This window comes from Oryctolagus cuniculus, chromosome 18 (assembly GCF_964237555.1).
Source record: "Oryctolagus cuniculus chromosome 18, mOryCun1.1, whole genome shotgun sequence".
Classification (NCBI taxonomy): Eukaryota; Metazoa; Chordata; class Mammalia; order Lagomorpha; family Leporidae; genus Oryctolagus; species Oryctolagus cuniculus.
In genome coordinates this window covers 4,555,412-4,572,983 of record NC_091449.1, presented here as the reverse complement: position 1 = coordinate 4,572,983, position 17,572 = coordinate 4,555,412, and the positions used below count along the sequence as shown (strand labels likewise).

At 68.3% G+C, this 17,572-nt stretch overlaps 3 protein-coding genes across 5 annotated transcripts; 2 read left to right on the top strand and 1 right to left on the bottom strand.

Annotated features, from left to right (window-relative positions):
• Positions 1–248: 248 nt before the first annotated feature.
• On the top strand, positions 249–1,597 carry NDUFA3 (NADH:ubiquinone oxidoreductase subunit A3). The gene is made up of 4 exons (XM_070062923.1): positions 249–386; positions 611–685; positions 1,299–1,376; positions 1,460–1,597. The coding sequence occupies exons 1-4, from the start codon at positions 377–379 to the stop codon at positions 1,549–1,551; spliced, it is 255 nt and encodes an 84-aa protein (XP_069919024.1). The 5' UTR covers positions 249–376; the 3' UTR covers positions 1,552–1,597.
• TFPT (TCF3 fusion partner) lies at positions 1,561–5,298 on the bottom strand. Its single transcript, NM_001361491.1, is given in 6 exon segments — positions 1,561–1,745; positions 1,834–2,052; positions 2,133–2,202; positions 3,289–3,359; positions 4,578–4,836; positions 4,941–5,298. Coding segments are annotated over 6 exon segments (762 nt in total). The 5' UTR covers positions 4,964–5,298; the 3' UTR covers positions 1,561–1,625.
• On the top strand, positions 5,289–15,794 carry PRPF31 (pre-mRNA processing factor 31). 3 transcript variants are annotated; one of them, XM_070062890.1, is made up of 14 exons: positions 5,289–5,419; positions 5,910–6,094; positions 6,172–6,232; positions 7,674–7,757; positions 8,214–8,311; positions 9,020–9,126; positions 9,278–9,447; positions 10,563–10,720; positions 12,858–12,947; positions 13,807–13,934; positions 14,021–14,093; positions 14,397–14,525; positions 14,606–14,704; positions 15,396–15,794. In XM_070062890.1, the coding sequence occupies exons 2-14, from the start codon at positions 5,918–5,920 to the stop codon at positions 15,519–15,521; spliced, it is 1,500 nt and encodes a 499-aa protein (XP_069918991.1). In that variant the 5' UTR covers positions 5,289–5,419; positions 5,910–5,917; the 3' UTR covers positions 15,522–15,794. The 3 variants fall into 3 exon arrangements, with proteins under 3 accessions (XP_069918991.1, XP_069918993.1, XP_069918992.1); XM_070062892.1 differs by having other exon boundaries at positions 5,417–5,566; XM_070062891.1 differs by having other exon boundaries at positions 5,417–5,651.
• Positions 15,795–17,572: the final 1,778 nt, after the last annotated feature.

Below are 17,572 nucleotides of genomic sequence, written 5' to 3'. Positions count from 1 at the left end.
CCATCTGCAAAATGGGCTTTCGTGGACAAACTACAAAATGAGGACCACGCCTTGGATGGGTGGGTACTCCTCCACAGGGACCTCCAAGCTGAGAGAGAGGAAAGCCCCCGCAGGTAAGTGCACGCTCTCCAATCTGCAGGGTAGAAGACCCCTTTTGCCGCCGCCGCCTTATAGTTCGGGTTTGCGCCAGGGCGCACGCGCAGGCTGACAGCGGGGCCTCGCGCGCAGGGACCACAATTCCCAGAGTGCCCCGCGCCCTCACCACCTCCTCCGCACTCCTGCAGCAGGGCGCACGCGCGGACTCAGCAGAGCCTCCTGTGCGAGGACCACAACTCCCAGCGTGCCCCGCGTCTCCGCCGCAGCCGCCGAGACCAAGATGGCCGGGAGTAAGTGCGGGTTCTCGGGGCATGCGGGGCTCGGGCAGCTCCAGGCTGCTCTGGGCAGTCCCGGGGCTCAGACGCGGCGGAGCACCCGTGGGGGCGATGGCAACCATGCGAGACGGGGATGCGGGAGTGGCGAGGGGGCTCCTCCAGGGCGGGCGCGATGCGCAGGGCTCGAGGTCACTCGGGGCAGCCCCTGCAGGGGTGACCCTCCTCGTCCGCTCCTCCAGGGCTCGCCACCTTTCTCAGGAACGCCTGGGCCAAGGAGCCGGTGCTGGTCGTGTCTTTCACCATCGCCGGCCTCGGTGCGTGAGTGCGGGGGGCCGTGGTACCCCGGGTTCCCATTCCCGCTGTCCTGGCCGCTCGCCGCGCTCGTCCCGGGTGCAGCGAGACGGCGCCCGCCCGCGCGCCCCCGCGGCTCGGGGAGGACCCCCGGCGAGTCTCACGCGCCCCCCCCCGGAGAACCTGTGCTCCGGAAGTGAGACGCGTCGGCGCGCGGGGCCGATCCCGCAGGGCCCCGGGCTGGGGCGGCCGCGCAGTGCGTGGCGTCGTGGAAGGCCCCCTGGGCCTCAGGCTGGCGTGACCGCGAGTGGGGCCGCTAGCGGCAGGTGCTTTATGTTGGCCGTGTTTTAGATTTCTCACCTTCACGGTGCACCTTCTAGAAAATGTGACACTTGTGGCTCTTAGCTGGTGGACAGCACGGCCCTGTCCACCCTACCCCGGCCCGTAACTTGCCCCGTAGTTTGTAAGTCATGATTCTTCTGGAACATTCTCCGGATCCCCTCAAGACGCTGGGTGACCCCCACTCCCCTCTAGGCCACCTGTCTCCACATCTCCATAGTTGGAACCCAGGGTCCTGAGCGCTCCCCTCCCGGTGCCCCTCCCCGCAACCTGGCTTCACCCCGTCTCCCTCCACAGCTATAGTTCTGCCCTCGCTCAGCCCCTACACCAAGTACTCCGCCATGATCAATCAGGTCACGCCCTACAACTACCCAGGTGAGTGGGGCGTGGCGGACACGGCACGGGCTCCCTGCGCGGCGCTGATGCTGACCCCCGCCCTCCCCGCTCCTGTCCCACAGTGCCCCTCCGGGATGACGGGAACATGCCGGACGTGCCCAGCCACCCCCAGGACCCCCAGGGCCCCAGCCTGGAGTGGCTGAAGAAGCTGTGAGCCCCTGCATGGATGGGCAGAGGCCCCAATAAACGTGCGCGCACCAGGCGAGGCCCGGTTTATTGGGGGAGGGGTCAGTCGAAGGGCGGGCTGGCCAGGGTCGGGTAGGGCAGCAGTTTGTCAGGCCCCCGAGACACCCAGCTGGAATCCAGGGCCTCGTCAGCTTCGAAGCCGAAGTCTTCCTCGACCTTAATCTGGGAGAGAAGGCGGGAGGCGTGAGCGAGCTGCGGGCCCCCTCCCGGGCCGCCCACGCCTGGAGAACCCTGCCCAGCCCTCTCGCACCTGCACTGGGGCCGGCTCGGGGGTCAGCGCAGCTCCTGCGCGGCGCCCCTCCCGCGGCGCTCGCCGCCTCTTGCGCCCGCTGGGTCCCTCGCCCGGAGCCGGGCTGCTGGGCTCCACGGGGGCCGGCGTCCTCCTGGCTGGGGACAGCCCCTCCTTCTCCGGAGGCTGGTTCTCCGCGTTGCCGGGGGTGGGGGCGTCCGTGCCCTGGCTGCCCTCGTCCTGGGGGCCCGAAGGAAAGGCAGGTGAGGGTCAGGTTCCGGGCCCTGGGTCCGCAGCCAGCCTGGAGACCCCGCGCTCACCTCCAGCACGATGGTGAACTGGCCGGCGCGGTAGTCATCGCCGTAGGAGTCCAGCACTCTCATGAGGAACCTGCGCGGGGGGGGGGAAGTTGCCGGTCGGTCCCGGCCGGCGACGGGCCGGCCGACGCAGAGCTGTTCCCCTGGGCGGCCGGAGCCCTATTGTCCTCACACGTGGACGCCAGGAGGTGGGGGTGACACGGCCCTCTCGCCATTGCCCTCTCCCCAGCCGGCTCAGGTGCCTGGGCTGAGCTTGCACCAGGGGACTGTTTCCATGACTGAGCGCCTGCTGTGTACCAGGTGCTGCGGGTGTCAGGAACAGGGCAGCCCGTCCATATGGGGCGGGGCTCTGGGTCTAGCCTTGCAGAGGGAAAGCAAGTGGGGAGGGGGGTGCGGAGGGAGGGCCTTGCAGGCCTGAGCAGAGACCAGCTGTGGAAGGACAATTCTGATCCTGGGCCTGGGGGGAACCTGCACTGGCTACAAGGTCCCTGGTCACCAGGGCCACACCTGGGGAGCCCCATTTCCCTGTGAAGGTGCAAACAGGGAAGAGGGGCAGAGTCGCCCAGGCTGCGGGCTTCCTAGGGGGAAGACAAGGTAGGCTGCAGCTGACACGGGTGCACGTGGCGAGAGCAGGGGCAGTCGACGGGGAGTCAGAGTTCACAGAGCTGTGGGGAACATTCAGGGTCCCGTGAGAACTTCGGAGGGGCACGGGCCATGTGCCTGAGCCTGCCCCTCACCGGCCGGAGGACAGCGTTGAGAACCCTGTGGCTGAGCCTTGACCCACTGAAGAACCGGACTTCCCGTTTCGTCGTGATGGGTCTGAAGTCTCAATTCTAGTTCATTAAATCTAAGCACTGCCGCTGTGGCTGGCGGCGACCGCGCTAGGCTGCTCCGGGTGGCCAGGGGGGACCGAGAGCTGGGCCAGGAGGCCAGCACGCTGAGGCAGAGCTCCTCAGAGGGGCGCGTGCCCTGGGTCAGGGGCGCCCACTACCGGGCACCAGGCTTGTTGCTCCTCCACTGTGACAGGGACAGAGTGGCAGGGCCGGCCATGGGACCCTCACAGCAGCGGGGTGACAGGTGCTGCCCGCCAGGGACAGGAGACTGCTGCCTGCTTAGTCGCCCCCCCCCCCACCCTGGGTCCCTGAGGTGTGGGGGCTACCTGCGCTCCTGCTGGAGCCGCCGGGTGATCCTCTGCACCTGGTGGAGCCTGTTCAGGACCCGCTCGTTCACCTACGGGGTGGGGGGGGCACAGCTGTCCACACACGCACGCACACCCTCCCGCGTGCCACTGCACCAGGGGCTGAGACGCCCTGTGCTAAGGCCCCTCTTCACCTCCCGCTCCTCCCCTGCCTGCTGCAGCACACGCTTTCCACACGCTTCCCTCTGCCTGGGCCGCTGCTCCCCGGGTACCTGCACGGCTCACTCCCCACTCGGGCCCCCTGGCACTCCCCTGTGCCCAGGCTGTGGACTTGCTGTGCTGGTTACTTGTCACCCCGGCCACAACAGGAGCTGCAGACACACACCGTGCCCATGCCCCACCCCCTGTGCCTTCCACAAACTGGCAGGGAACGGAGGGTGCATGGACGAGAACTAGGGAATGAACTCTACAGAGGGCGGTCAGCCAGGGCTTGTGTGCCCAGCCAGACGCAGAGGGAGAGGGACGGGACCAAGCAAACAGGGAGCCCAGTGCAGTGGCCGAAGTCTGTGCCGCGCCTGCGCCAGAAAGACCTGGGTTCAAATCCTGGCTCTGCCATTTATCAGCTGTGTGAGCTTGGTTGCTTAGCCTCAGCCTCACGTTTTTGCATTTCCAAACGGGGACAATGAGGATTCATCCCTAGGGAGGGTGGGCTAAGGGCAGAGGCTCACAGAGTCCCCCTGGGCCCAGCACCCATTTGCTAAGCAGATACCTCCCGCCTCTCCCCGAACCCCAACACCACTTGAAGGGCTGAACTGTGTTCCTTCCCCCTCCCCTTGAAAAGGCGTGTTGGAGGCCCAACCCCAGCACCGGGCCCCTACAGAGCAGACCAAGTTCAAAGGAGGCCCCTGTGTAAGGCCTACTCCAGCGCTGTGTGCTTCGTGAACACCGGAAAGTCCAGAGGCCGAGATCCAGGCGCGGCTTCCCAGAGCAGGAGAGGGCCAGGAACCGGGGGAGGCCCCCGGAGCCCCTGCTAAGAGGCCACAGAACAGGACCGCTCCCGCGGCGCCCCCTGACGGGCAAGACGGGGAGGAACCCAGAGACCTTGTCCCGCGGCGCCGAGCCTGGCTCCCGCTCCATCCTCCTCCGGGCCAGGGAAGCTGCAGCAGGGCTGGGGGTGGGGGGCGAGGCCCGGGCTCGGGTAGGGGAGGCGGGGGCCCGCGCTTCCACCTGGGGGTGTCAGGGAGCTCCCGGGGCAGAGTGCGTGGGCGAAGCTAGGTCGACACGCCCACGCAGGGGACGCACCCACCCACCTGCTCTATCTCCCGGCAACGCCGCCCCAGCGCCTGGTACTTCCTGCGGTTCAGCTCCCGCTGGCGCCGCCGCCGGCCCCGGGCGGCCTCCTCTTCCTCCTCCCGCTCCCGGAGCCCCGAGCCGCCCAGGCCGCCGGACACGAACTCCACTTCCGTCTCGAGCTCGCTCTCCAGAATGTGGCCGCCGAAGAGCGGAGGCAGCGCCAACTCCGAGCCCGGCGGCGCCGAGAACTCCTCAAAGCCCACGGCCGCCATGGTCCTGCAGGGTCGCGGGCGGTCGCGGACGCTCAGGGACGCCGCGCGCCCGGGCCCCAGCCCCCGCCTCCCGCAGCCGCCCGCGCGCGGTGCAGACCCGCCGCTCACCCCTCTCTCTGCTCCAGCTCCATCGCTGTCCCGCTCCGGGCGCCCCGGGCCGTCCGACTCGCGGCCGGGTCTCCAGCCTCGGGCCCAGGCTTCGCGGCGCGCCGGGGCTGCCACCCGGGCCCTCTGGGAGTGGGGCTGGGGGGTGCGGGCTCCTGTTTTCGGCCTCGTGCCCTCACCTCCCGCGCCCCGCCATCCCCACCTCCACCCTCCCGAGTCCCGGGTTTCTCGTCTGCGTGCCACCGCCTGTATTCTCCTGTCGACACTGTCGTGCAGCCACGGCGATCCTCCGCTCAGCAGGCTCCAGCTCTCCTCTCCGGGACTCACCCCGTCTCCTCCTCCGCGCGGGTGCTAATAAAGTTGTTGTTCCGAACGCGCGGCCGAGGGCCAATCAGAGCGCAGCGCCGGCGACGCGGGCGTGGGACGTCATCAGTGCGCGCCGGCCGCTCGGGGAAGCTGCTCACTTGCTGCAAACGGTCGTGGTGAGTGGGGTGCGCAGGACGGGGCGGGGGGCGGAGTGGGAGAGGGGAGAGGCGGAGGTCCTACGGCGCTCCCCGCCCGGGGTCCGGCCCTGGGGACAGCTCGGACGTTAGAGCTTGGGTTGACGGCGGGGAGGCAGGCTTAACCAGGTGGTCCCTTACGGGGTCCCCTGCATGTGAGGCGTCCGGGCCTACTCCCGTGGGGGTGGGCTGCGGGGGTCCCGGCGGTGGGAAGGTAGGGCTCGCGGAGACCTGGAGGCGAGGACAGGGTTGTCAGGCTCGCCCGGAGTTGGGTGGGGGGCTTTCATGGGTCCCGGCTGGGGCTAGCCCGGCCAGCGAAGCAGGCGGGAGTGCCTGTCCTGGGCAGCCTGCGGCGGTGGGCTCGGTGAAGAAGGGGCTGGGCCGGGGCTGGGCTGGGCGCTGGGGGCGTGGCCCCTCCCAGGAGCGGGGGCCCAGGGGGGACACAGTCCGAGGGGAAACGCCTCCCCCGCAGGTCGCGGGATGTCTCTGGCGGACGAGCTCCTGGCCGACCTCGAAGAGGCGGCAGAAGAGGAAGAGGGAGGAAGCTACGGGGAGGAGGAGGAGGAGCCGGCCATCGAGGATGTGCAGGAGGAGGCGCAGCTGGATCTCTCGGGGGACTCGGTCAAGAGCATCGCCAAGCTATGGGACAGCAAGATGGTGAGAGGAGGGAGATGCGGGCGCCCCCGGGAGCGGGGGTTGGGGCTCTGGTTCTGACTGTCCCCGGCTTCCCGCAGTTCGCGGAGATCATGATGAAGATCGAGGAGTACATCAGCAAGCAGGCGAAGGCGGCGGAAGGTGCTGCCCCCCACCCCTCCCCGCCCGGCGCGGCCCTGGCCCCTGCGTCCCGCCGACCCGCCGACAGCTGGCTCTGCCTTCAGCCCGGCCTAGCCCCCCTTTCTTCCTGAAAGCCCCCCTGCATCCCAGGGCTGGTGTTTCTGACCTCCTCGCCCTGTGCTGAGCGCCTGCTGCTTGCCGCTGGGCACACCTCAGGGCGTCCAAGCTCGCGTGGGGCGCGCACACGGCCTTTGCCACGGCCGTGAGACGCCAGCCGTAGGACCTGACATCAGGGGACTTGTCCCTTTAAGTTTCTTAGAAATCTTGACTTTCTGTTTCTATGCTTTCTATTTTTTATCCTTGTGGGTTTTTTTTTTATTATTATTATTACTAGAAAAGCAGAATTAGAGAGAGAGAGAGAGAGATGTTCTACATGGTGCCTCACTCCGGAGATGACTACAGCGGCCAGGGCTGGGAGCCAGGGACTCCGTTTGGGTCTCCCACAGGCATGGCAGGGGCCAGCTTCCACTGATTTCCCGGGCGCATTAGCAAGGAGCTGGGTCAGAAGTGGAGCAGCCGGGACTCGAACCTGTGTTCGTATGGGATGCTGGTGTTGGAGGTGGCGCTTTAACCCACTGCCACAACGCCAGCCTGTCCTTTACCTTTATCTAAGAAGGAAGCATTACTACTGTACGCTTTGGTAGATACGAGTTAGCAATAAAAGTAAATAACTTACTGTTAAATTATTATCTAAAGCCTTTTCCCGCTTCTGACATCGGGGCCCACCGGGTCAGATGTTGAATGTGCAGGTCAGCTCCTGGGAGGGCTGTCCTGTTTCTGCCCCTTGCTCTTTGTCACCCAGGGCTCTTGGTGGCGGTCACTGGCACCAGGAAGCGGGGCGGGGGGAGGTTGCTGGGCATGGGGGAGGGGAGTGGGCCGAGAGCAGAGGCTCCGAGAAACTGGTTCCCCCTTCACCTAGTGTTTCCCGGGTCCCTGCTCTTGAGATGCTCAGGGTCTGGTGCAGGAGACAGGCGGGTCCCAGGCAGTTGTCGGAGGGGCTCAGGGTGGGACTGTTCGGTCCTGCCTCGGGGGTCCTGAACCAGACTCCGGAGCCTGAGTACCTGCGCTGAGCAGAGAAGGAGCCCGGGGCTTGGGGGCCAGCCGGGCACTTCTCCCAAGCCATAGGGAGGGACACTTCCCCAGGTCAGGCCCGGCCATGCCCAGCAGGGGGGGATGTGGATGCACCGCGTCTCACAGCCTGGTGTCTGACAGGCAGCACCAGCACCGCCGGGGTGTGGGGAGACCCCTCACCAACCCCCCTCAGCCCCCGCCAGCCAGCGTCTGGGCTCAGCTTCAGGCCGTACCCTCGTCAGCCCCTCCCCCGGTCCCCGCCTCCCCAGCCGTGGGCCCCTGGGGAAGGTGCCTTCGGACTGAGCCCCGCACCCCGGCTCCTCCTCCTCAGTGATGGGACCGGTGGAGGCGGCCCCTGAGTACCGTGTCATCGTGGACGCCAACAACCTGACCGTGGAGATCGAGAACGAGCTGAGTGAGTGCCAGGCCGAGCTGGCCCTGCCTGGGACCCCGGGCCACCCTGCCCTGCTGGCCTCTCCCACACCCTGCCCGGGCCCCGTGCATGAGAGCGGGCACGGCGGGGGGCGGGGGGACAGCGCTGAAGCGGCGTGGCTCACGTAGGGAGAGGAGCTTTTCCTCTCAGGGAGCCACGCCGTGGTGCCCGGGCTCTTGCTGTCATGTGGATCTGCCGCTGGCTCGTGGGACAAGGCGACCGCCCCACTTCCGGCCAGCGCCTTCACGTCCCACCAGCAAGGCCAGGAGGCAAGGAGGGGCATGAGCTGCCGTCCTCGCTCAGCCGGCAGCCGGGACAGGCTCTGCCGAGACGCCGGCATCTGAGGGCAGTGCAGAGGAAGGGGGAGGCGGGGCCTGGGGAGAACCAGGGGACTCTGCCTCCGCCCTCCTCAGCCGCCTGCGCTGCCGCCCCCCGCAGACATCATCCACAAGTTCATCCGGGATAAGTACTCGAAGAGGTTCCCCGAGCTGGAGTCGCTGGTCCCCAACGCGCTGGACTACATCCGCACGGTCAAGGTGAGCGGAGAGAGACGGGGTCCCCCCACCCGCGTCCTGTCCCCAAGTGCCCGCTGCCCATCCAGCTTCCTGCTGCCCTCTGGGAGGGGGGGCGGCGACTCAGTGCTTGGGCCCCCGCCGCTCACGGGGGAGATCCGGGCGCCTTGGCTGGCCCAGCAGGCCCTCAGGCAGTGAACCTGCAGATAGGGGTTTGGTTCTCGCTCTGCCTCTCGGGTAACTAAGTGAGCGCTAAGGAACAGGAGAGGCGTGAGGGCTGCCGACGGGAGGGGTGGACAGAGACGGCGGCTCCATCGCGGAGCCGGGGCAGGACCCTCCTGAGGCCTCGCCTGTGCTTCCCCGCTGTGCACGGGGCGGGCGGCACTGGAGTCGCGCTCTGGGGTCTGAAGGAGCACCCGTGCAGAGGATCAGGGAGGTGGTGGATACGCACAGAGCCCCTGAGTGGGGATGACCGGGAGAAACTGGGGAGGGTCTGGCAGGCCTTTAAACTTGGGGTCAGAGGGGAGAGTCGGGGAGGATGGAGACGGGCAGGTCCAGAGGGTGGCCGGGGCAGCAGGTCGTGTCCCGCTTCGGGGTCAGCTGATGCAGAGCCGCTGCAGTGCTGACCCACAGGAGCCCCGGCTCGCCCAGGGTCCCCACGAGGAGCCGCGCGGGTGCTGCCGCAGGGAGCCTTGCTGAACCCCCGCCCCCGCATCCCCTCCCCGCCCCCAGGAGCTGGGCAACAGCCTGGACAAGTGCAAGAACAACGAGAACCTGCAGCAGATCCTGACCAACGCCACCATCATGGTCGTCAGCGTCACCGCCTCCACCACCCAGGGGTGCGTGCGCTGTGGAAGGGAGGCGTCGGGGTACCAGAAAGGACGACACGGGCCCCAGCCGGTGTGGGCGGGGAGGCGCTGGCGGAGAGCTGAGGAGACTGGGCGCGCGCCAGTCGGACGGCAGTCCCAGGAGGGCCGGGTCCCCCCGCAGGCAGCAGCTGTCGGAGGAGGAGCTGGAGCGGCTGGAGGAGGCCTGTGACATGGCGCTGGAGCTGAACGCCTCCAAGCACCGCATCTACGAGTACGTGGAGTCCCGGATGTCCTTCATCGCCCCTAACCTGTCCATCATCATCGGAGCGTCCACGGCCGCCAAGATCATGGGTGAGGCTCTGGGAAGTGGGGGCTCGGGCCCCGTGTCTCCTGGCACAGAAGTGCGGGGTGGGGAGGGAGATCCTGGAGTCCAGCAGAGCCAGGAGGCCGCGTGGCCCTGCCCTGGAGCACGGGCAGCCTGCAAGTAGGAACCGGCGCTGTGGTCAGTTCTCTCGCAAGGCGGGGATGCCGGTGCTGGCCGTGCGCTCGAGTTCACTGGCAGGTGCCCCCGGGGCTCCTCCCCCTCGAGCAAGGGGTGTTGGGGAAGCAGCTGTGTTCCGTCACCGTAGCTGCCACAGCAGAGGCCCACAGACACACTGGCTCCAGGAGAGAGGGTCGCTGTCCCAGCTCGGGGCTGGTTTCTCCTGAGGCCTCTCCCTGAGCCACCTTGGATCCCCTCCTCATCCCCTCGGGTGAGACAGGTCGGCCCTCACGTGCAGGCGCACTGTCCAGGGTGGGACCCCAGAGGTGCTGACCTCTCCCCGGCCCGGGCTGCAGGCGTGGCTGGCGGCCTGACCAGCCTCCCCTCCCTCCCGGGGCTGGGCCTGACCAGCCTCCCCCCCACCCCACGCGCTGCAGGCGTGGCTGGCGGCCTGACCAGCCTCCCCTCCCTCCCGGGGCTGGGCCTGACCAGCCTCCCCCCCACCCCACGCGCTGCAGGCGTGGCCGGCGGCCTGACCAGCCTCCCCTCCCTCCCCGGGCTGGGCCTGACCAGCCTCCCCCCCCACCCGCTGCAGGCGTGGCCGGCGGCCTGACCCCTCCCCTCCCTCCCCGGGCTGGGCCTGACCAGCCCCCCCCCCCCCCCCCCCGCTGCAGGCGTGGCCAGCGGCCTGACCAGCCTCCCCTCCCTCCCGGGGCTGGGCCTGACCAGCCTCCCCCCCCAACCCGCTGCAGGCGTGGCCGGCGGCCTGACCAGCCTCCCCTTCCTCCCCGGGCTGGGCCTGACCAGCCTCTCCCCCCACCACCCCCCGCAGGCGTGGCCTGTGGCCTGACCCCTCCCCTCCCTCCCCGGGCTGGGCCTGACCAGCCTCTCCCCCACCCGACCCGCTGCAGGCGTGGCCGGCGGCCTGACCCCTCCCCTCCCTCCCGGGGCTGGGCCTGACCAGCCTCCCCCCCCCCCCCCGCAGGCGTGGCCGGCGGCCTGACCAACCTGTCCAAGATGCCCGCCTGCAACATCATGCTGCTCGGTGCCCAGCGCAAGACGCTGTCCGGCTTCTCGTCGACCTCGGTGCTGCCCCACACCGGCTACATCTACCACAGCGACATCGTGCAGTCCCTGCCCCCGGTGAGCACGGCTGTGGTCGGGGCCCGGAGAGACGGTGGCCTGCGGCGTCAGAGCCGGGGGCTGGAGCACGCAGCACTGGGCTGTGGTCCTGCGGGGCCACGCGCTCATACGAGGCGGGAGCTCTCCTGGGACACAGGGCAGTGTGTGCCCAGGGTTGTGGCCAGGACTCAGGCCTGCAGGGCAAGGCCCGGCTTGCAAGTGCCCTGGTCTGCCGATGCGCCCGGAGGCCTTGCAGGGCCCGCTGGGAGCTGTGGATCATGCAGGCCAGGGTCCAGTTTCACAGGCGCCGGGGAGGGGTGCATGGGGCAGTTGCTGGCCTCGGGCTTCGGCTGTGCTGCCCACCTTGCAGCACAGGGAGAGCCCCTGCCCCCCTCCCCCCACAGCGTCAGTCTCCCCCAGGGCTCCCCAGGAATCAGCGTCGTCTCACACGGGCTGATCTTGGCCCCATGCAGACCCAGCCCCTTCCCTCAGCCGCGTGGTCTTTGCTGCACGGCAGCAGAGACGCGTCTGGGGAGCAGTGGTGAGGGCAGATCCACGCCCCCAGCAGGTTCACTTCCTTCCTCCGTGGCAGCGGTGGCCGCGGGCGAGTCCATACGTCTGTCCCGATGGTCTCGCTCAGGCGTCTGCGCCACCTCTGGGCTCGCAGGGGAAGTGCAATGGTTCAGAGGCGGGTGTCCCCCGTGGGCCCTGCACGGGTATTTCACTGCTGGATGACGGCCACCACAAGGACGTGATGGTGAAAACGCTGGGGGCAGGGGGGAGGGGAGACGCTCGGGGCTCACTGCCTGCCCACAGCCCTCGTGGCTGGTGGTGTTTTCCTGGGGACAGGGGGGAGGGAGACGCTCGGGGCTCACTGCCTGCCCACAGCCCTCGTGGCTGGTGGTGTTTTCCTGCACGTGGCATCTCTGCTTTCACCGCCCGTTGTAGAGATGGGGAAACTGAGGCACAGAGCCTCAGCACCTTGTCCAGGGTCTGAGTCTCCCGGATTCCCACCTTCACTGCCTTCAGTGTCCTGGGCCCCTGGCTCCCTCGGGCTCATCCTGGGGCGCGAGGACTGATGGGAGCCAGAGCCGCTGCGGGACAGATGGCCTGGCTGTCCCCGGTGCTGGCTCCCGTCCCTCGTGTGGACGGCGTTTCCTGGCCGCGTGCCTCGCCCCGCCCATCACTGTCCTCCAGTCCGCAGGCAGCAGACGGGAACGGATCCCAGGGTGCCAGCAGGCCGCCCAGAATCCCAGGCCCTGGAGCCCGGGCGCTGCCCCCCACCACCTGCGCACTGCTGCCCAGAGCCAGGCCCTCCGCAGGCCACGCTGCTGCCCTGTGGCTGAGGGCCCCTCCCGCCCGTGCTGTTCCAGCTCAGTTCCTGCACAAGCCGAAGACACCACAGCATGGCCCGCTTGGTGGCCGGGAACCTCAGTGTCCACATGTTTTTTAGAAGGTTTTATTTATTTACTTGAGAGGCAGAGTTACAGTCAGAGAGATCTCTCAGCCACTGGTTCACTCCCCAAATGGCTGCCACGGCCAGAGCTGTGCCGATCCAGAGCTGGGAGCCAGGAGCTTCTTCCGGGTCTCCCACGTGGGTGCAGAGGCCCAAGGACTTGGGCCATCTTCCACCGCTTTCCTAGGCCATAGCAGAGAGCTGGATCGGAAGCGGAGCAGCTGGGACACGAACCAGACCCATACGGGATGCCGGCGCCACCGGCAGCCAGAGCCTTAGCCCACTACGCCACAGTGCGGCTGCAGGTTCCACGTCTGCCAAGTGGGGGCGCTGACTGCAGCAGCCTGGTGCTCGAGCATCTGATGAGGGTCCGTGTGCAGGGCGAACCTGCACAGCAGGGTTGAGAACAGGCTGCAGGTGCTCCCCCGGGAACCTCCGCGTCCTCCTCTGGGCTCCGCCCTCAGCCACAGCGACCCCAGCACACGGCTCCTCCGGCCCTGGCCTCCTTCCCACGATGGGAGGGGGCTGTTGGGAGCAGGGGCCGTGTGTGTGTGTGTGTGTGTGTGTGTGTTAGAGAGAGAGAGAGAGGTCCTCGTGTGTGTGTGTGTGTGTGTGTGAGTGAAGCCCCCTCGGGGAGGAGCAGCCCTGTCTCTGTCCATCTGTCCGGCTCACAGACTCCGCGTCCCCCTGCCGTTGCTCTAGGATCTGCGGCGGAAAGCAGCCCGGCTGGTGGCCGCCAAGTGCACGCTGGCAGCCCGCGTGGACAGTTTCCACGAGAGCACGGAGGGGAAGGTGAGGCTCGCTCTGGGGACCCAGCCCAGGAGCACTGCCCTGACGGGGCACACACACCCCTTCCCTGGCTCGGAGCTCCTGTCTGTCTCCAGAGCCAGCCAGGAGCCCCTGCAGACCCCCCCTCCGTCAGGGACCTCGTGACCCCAGGGCGCCCTCCCCACCCCACAACCCCAGCCACACCCCTCTTGCCTTGTGATGTCAGCCGTTCCGGGCCAGGACCTGGGCCCTGCTGGCTCTGTGCTCTCGGCAGCCGCACCTGCCGTCCTGGGCATTGCTGTGTGCCGGCTCCCAGCCCGGCAGTGTTCAGGTGCCCAGCCGCCACCCCTGCACACACGCACACAAAGCCCCGCCTCTGGGGCTCCCACTCCAGTAGGGGCTGGGGCAGCAGCCAGGTGACACTTGCCCCACAAATGCCAAGAAGAAGAACAGCATCTGGGGTGTGAGGGGTCGGCGGGAGGGCTTCTCTGGCCAGGAAGTTCTGCCCTGCACCCGAGTGCAGTCAGCGTCAAGTCCCAGGGCCCCTGGGGGAAGTTCCAGGTGGGACGGTCAGTGCAGGCGGCCTGAGGCTGGAGCCCCCCCAGCCCCCGGGGGGTGAGGCGGTGATGGGGCACCTTCTGTGCCCTCGGGAGGACCTGGCACCTTGGAGGTGCTGAACAGGGGCCTGCGGGACCTGAGGGCGGTGCCGGGAGAGCAGCAGGCATCGCGGGTGTGAGCTGGACGACCGGCCCACCCACTGTCCGGGGCTGAGAGCTTGGTCAAGCAGCAGCTTCAAAGGGCACCCAAGAGCCGCCAAGGCCGTCGGGTGCTGCGGGCTGATGGCCCGTGGTGCAGCCGCCCCCGCCTCCCTGTCCCCCCCCAGGTGGGCTACGAGCTGAAAGACGAGATAGAGCGCAAGTTCGACAAGTGGCAGGAGCCGCCCCCCGTGAAGCAGGTGAAGCCGCTGCCTGCGCCCCTCGATGGGCAGCGGAAGAAGCGAGGCGGCCGCAGGTGAGAGACCCGGGGGGCGCGGGCGGGGGCCTCCGAGAGGAAGAGGCCCGAGCTCTCTGCCCGCGCGTGACCCGCCGCCTTCCCAGGTACCGCAAGATGAAGGAGCGGCTGGGGCTCACGGAGATCCGGAAGCAGGCCAACCGCATGAGCTTCGGGGAGGTGGGCCCCGCCCCTCACCCAGGGCCCCCAGTCCTGCCCCGTCCCCGCCCCCCCCACCCAGGGCCCCTCTGGCTCTCCCCTTCCGCTGCCCACCCTCACCAGGCTCCCAGGACCCAGGCCTACCGGCCTCCCAGGCTCAGCCACACCCGCCCCCTGTGCTCTGAGCATCCTCTGGTCCTGCGGCTGGGCTCAGTGCCCCCAGTGCTGAGACCTGTGCTGCCCTCGCACCCTCTCCCCCCAAGCATGAGAGAGGGCGCTGTGTGCTGAGGGCCCCCACCTGACTGCGGGCACCCCCCCCCCCAGATCGAGGAGGATGCCTACCAGGAGGACCTGGGCTTCAGCCTGGGCCACCTGGGCAAGTCGGGCAGTGGGCGCGTGCGGCAGACGCAGGTGAACGAGGCTACCAAAGCCAGGATCTCCAAGACGCTGCAGGTATGGGCGGGGCCCAGGTGGGGGCGGGGTGAGGGACGGGGGCGGGGCTGCCCCTTCATCCCGTGCCCTCCCACCCACAGCGGACCCTGCAGAAGCAGAGCGTGGTGTACGGCGGGAAGTCCACCATCCGTGACCGCACCTCAGGCACAGCCTCCAGTGTGGCCTTCACGCCCCTGCAGGTACGGCTCGGGCCGCCCCCCACCAGGGCCTGCTGGGGGGGTGGGGGGCAGCCAAGCTCCTTCCCTTTCCCCGCGAGGCAGCGGCACGATGGGGTCCCCTCTCCCTGGCCATGTGGTCCCGGCACAGTAGGTGTGAGGAGGGTGTACAGACCAGCCCCAGACTGAGGCCTGGGGCTGCCCAGTTCCTGGTGCGGGCGACCGCCCCCTCTGGGGCTCCAGGCGGTCACGAGAAAGCTGCCAGGTGGGCTTGGGTTCCCACTTGGGTTCCGTCCGAGCCGCCACACCTGTCCGCGGCTCCGTGCAGTCACCACACGGCAGCGTGCCCCATGGTGATGGGTGACGTCCCCACGCTCCCTTGCCCAGCCAGGGAGTGTCCACTGGGCGCCCACCAAGTCCCAGGAGCGTCGGGCTCTGGGGAGGAGGTGAAGAGCAGAGGAGACAGCGCGGGTCGGTGGGACCGTGGGACACAGGCGCCCGGGCAGCGGGAGCAGGACCCAGAGGCCCTCGTGGGAAGAACCACCGCTGGGCGCGGCTTCGGCCGCAGCCCCCTGGGGCTCTGTTCCCGGGCGGGATGTCGCCTCTGTCCAGGGGACCGGAGACTCCCAGGGACTGGGCCCAGCTGAAGCCTGGACACCCTCGGGAGGCTCTCTGGCGTCCCCACCCCCCACGGTCCCCTCTGCCTCACCCGCAGGGCCTGGAGATCGTGAACCCACAGGCAGCCGAGAAGAAGGTGGCGGAGGCCAACCAGAAGTACTTCTCCAGCATGGCCGAGTTCCTCAAGGTCAAGGGCGACAAGAGCGGCATCATGTCCACCTGAGGGGCTGCCACTGAAGGGACACAGAGGCCCTCCCTCCTGAAGGGGCCGGGGGCGGGGCCAGGAGCCTGCCCCGCCTGCCCCTCATCCAATCCAGGCAGGACCGGGAGGGGGCCTGCATGGCCGCCCGGCTCAGGCGCGGGGGCCTGGGCGGGCTCCCCCAGGGCCTGGATGGCCGCCCCGCTCCGAGACACAGGGGCTTGCCCCATGCCTTTTTTTACTCTAGCTGCAGACGGTCTGGGGGGAGAGTACAATTAAAACACGTTATGAGGCGTGGCCTGTGGAGCCTTCGTGTGTTAGACCTGGGGCACCAAAGTTGGTGGCAGAAGGTGGGGGGGAGAACTTGGGCCCCCAGTGCAAGCCCGGCTCTGCCACTTTCTTCTGGGACCCCAGGCCAGCGTGGACTGTGTCCATGCCAACCCCGCGGGTGCCGGGGCCCCGTGACTGGGGTTGGGTGGTGCCGAGCCAGCGAGGACCCTCATGGGTCCACCCCCAGGAGCACCCTCCTCCCACAGCCCAGGTCCTCAGCGGCACCTCACCTGGGCCGAGGGGGCAGCGTGGGCAGGCCCAGAGTGTGGCTGAGCCTGGTTTCCCGGGAAGGGCTAACCGCACCCACCCTGTCTGCAAGGCCTGGGCTTCTAGTTACCCTGGGGTGGGTGAAGACAAGAACCAGCGGGAAGTGAGGCGTCTGTGTCTTCACAACCCTCCCCCCCTCCCCCCGCTTTCTCTCTGGGTCCCATCTGAGATCTGCCCCTTCTCGCCGGGCACGTCTGGACCCAAGTCCCTCCCTTGGCCCGGTGGACCCCGCTGCCAATCTCTGACTCCTCTCTCAAGTCAGAGTCTGCCCCCTAGCAGGCGCCTCTGGGTGGCTGAATGACCCCAGGCTGTGTAACTGCCCGCTTGTATCCCCCAGCCTTCAAGTCAGCCCAGCTTGCTAGGGACCGCCCTAGCCGGTGGCTGTGGGCCGGCTGTCGCCCCCAGCCCTGGGGGTGGACAGGGTGTGGGTCTGGGAGGGGCTGAGTCACCGCCTTCCCTGCAGTGCTAAGCTAAGAGGCTTCACTCGCTCGGAATTACCTGGAGGGCTGCTGAGCCCAGGTCCTGACTCAGTGGGTCTGAGGTGGGGCTCAAACTGCATCTCAACAAGTTCAAAGTGACGTTTGTGCTGCACTTCCTGTTAGGTGGCTCCCCTGCCACCGCCACCACCGAGACGGCTTCCGGTGCTTTAGCGTGAGCCCCGCAGGTGGTTCCCATGTGCGGCAGCCAGGTTTGACAGCATCACTCTGGACCCGCCCCCATCACCACTCTGCAGGTCTCCCGCGCCCAGTCCCTCCCTCGGCGCAGGGCTCCTCTCAGGACCCCAGCAGGGGAGTACAAGCGACCCTCCCTGCACCTGACTGATGCGCGGTGCAGAATGGCTCAGTACTTGTTTGCATCTCCCCCGGACTGATCTCACTCTTGGCCCACCTAGCGAGGAACCGAGCACCTCTGCCCTCCCCGCCCCGACTGTGTGTGTGGCTCCGGGCCAGCGCTTCCCGGTTCACGGAAGCTACAGCACCTCGGCTCATCCAGCACACCGCGTGATCGCGGAAGCGATGGTGGATGTGCACCGACCCGTCCCAGCACGGCTCCCGCGGGCAGTCCACCCCAGGGAGAGACGGCGGGCGGAGCTAGAGGCACAGGTGGACCGAAGGGCGCGATCTCCTTGCTGCCGTCCGCAGGGGCCCCAGGACGCTCGGGAGCCCGAGGCGACGGTCCCACCTCCCGGCCCGGAACCAGGCAGCGGCAGGGCAAAGCCCCCACGCCTGCCCCTGGCCAGCCGTGCACCGTGCCAGCGGCCTCGGAGGCGCTACCTGGGCCGTTTCCCGAGGTGTGCCAATCAGAGGCACTTGGGAAAAGAAGATGCAACGGACAGGGCCGGGACGCAGCGGGTAAGCAACGATGCGACCGAGACCCGCACCTGCAGGCCACACCCGCTGTCACACGCTCCCTGAACGGGTACCGCCTACTCTTGACGCCATTGGCCAGGCTGAGATAAATGCTAACAGACAGGACCA

Coding starts and splice junctions, on each gene's coding strand:
- PRPF31 (XM_070062890.1), top strand. CDS start 5,918: ATGTCTCTGGCGGACGAGCTCCTGGCCGACCTCGAAGAGGCGGCAGAA. Junction 6,233..7,673: donor GCAGGCGAAGGCGGCGGAAG/GTGCTGCCCCCC, acceptor CCTCCTCCTCAG/TGATGGGACCGGTGGAGGCG. Junction 10,721..12,857: donor TCGTGCAGTCCCTGCCCCCG/GTGAGCACGGCT, acceptor CCGTTGCTCTAG/GATCTGCGGCGGAAAGCAGC.
- NDUFA3 (XM_070062923.1), top strand. Junction 686..1,298: donor TTTCACCATCGCCGGCCTCG/GTGCGTGAGTGC, acceptor CTCCCTCCACAG/CTATAGTTCTGCCCTCGCTC. Junction 1,377..1,459: donor CACGCCCTACAACTACCCAG/GTGAGTGGGGCG, acceptor CCTGTCCCACAG/TGCCCCTCCGGGATGACGGG.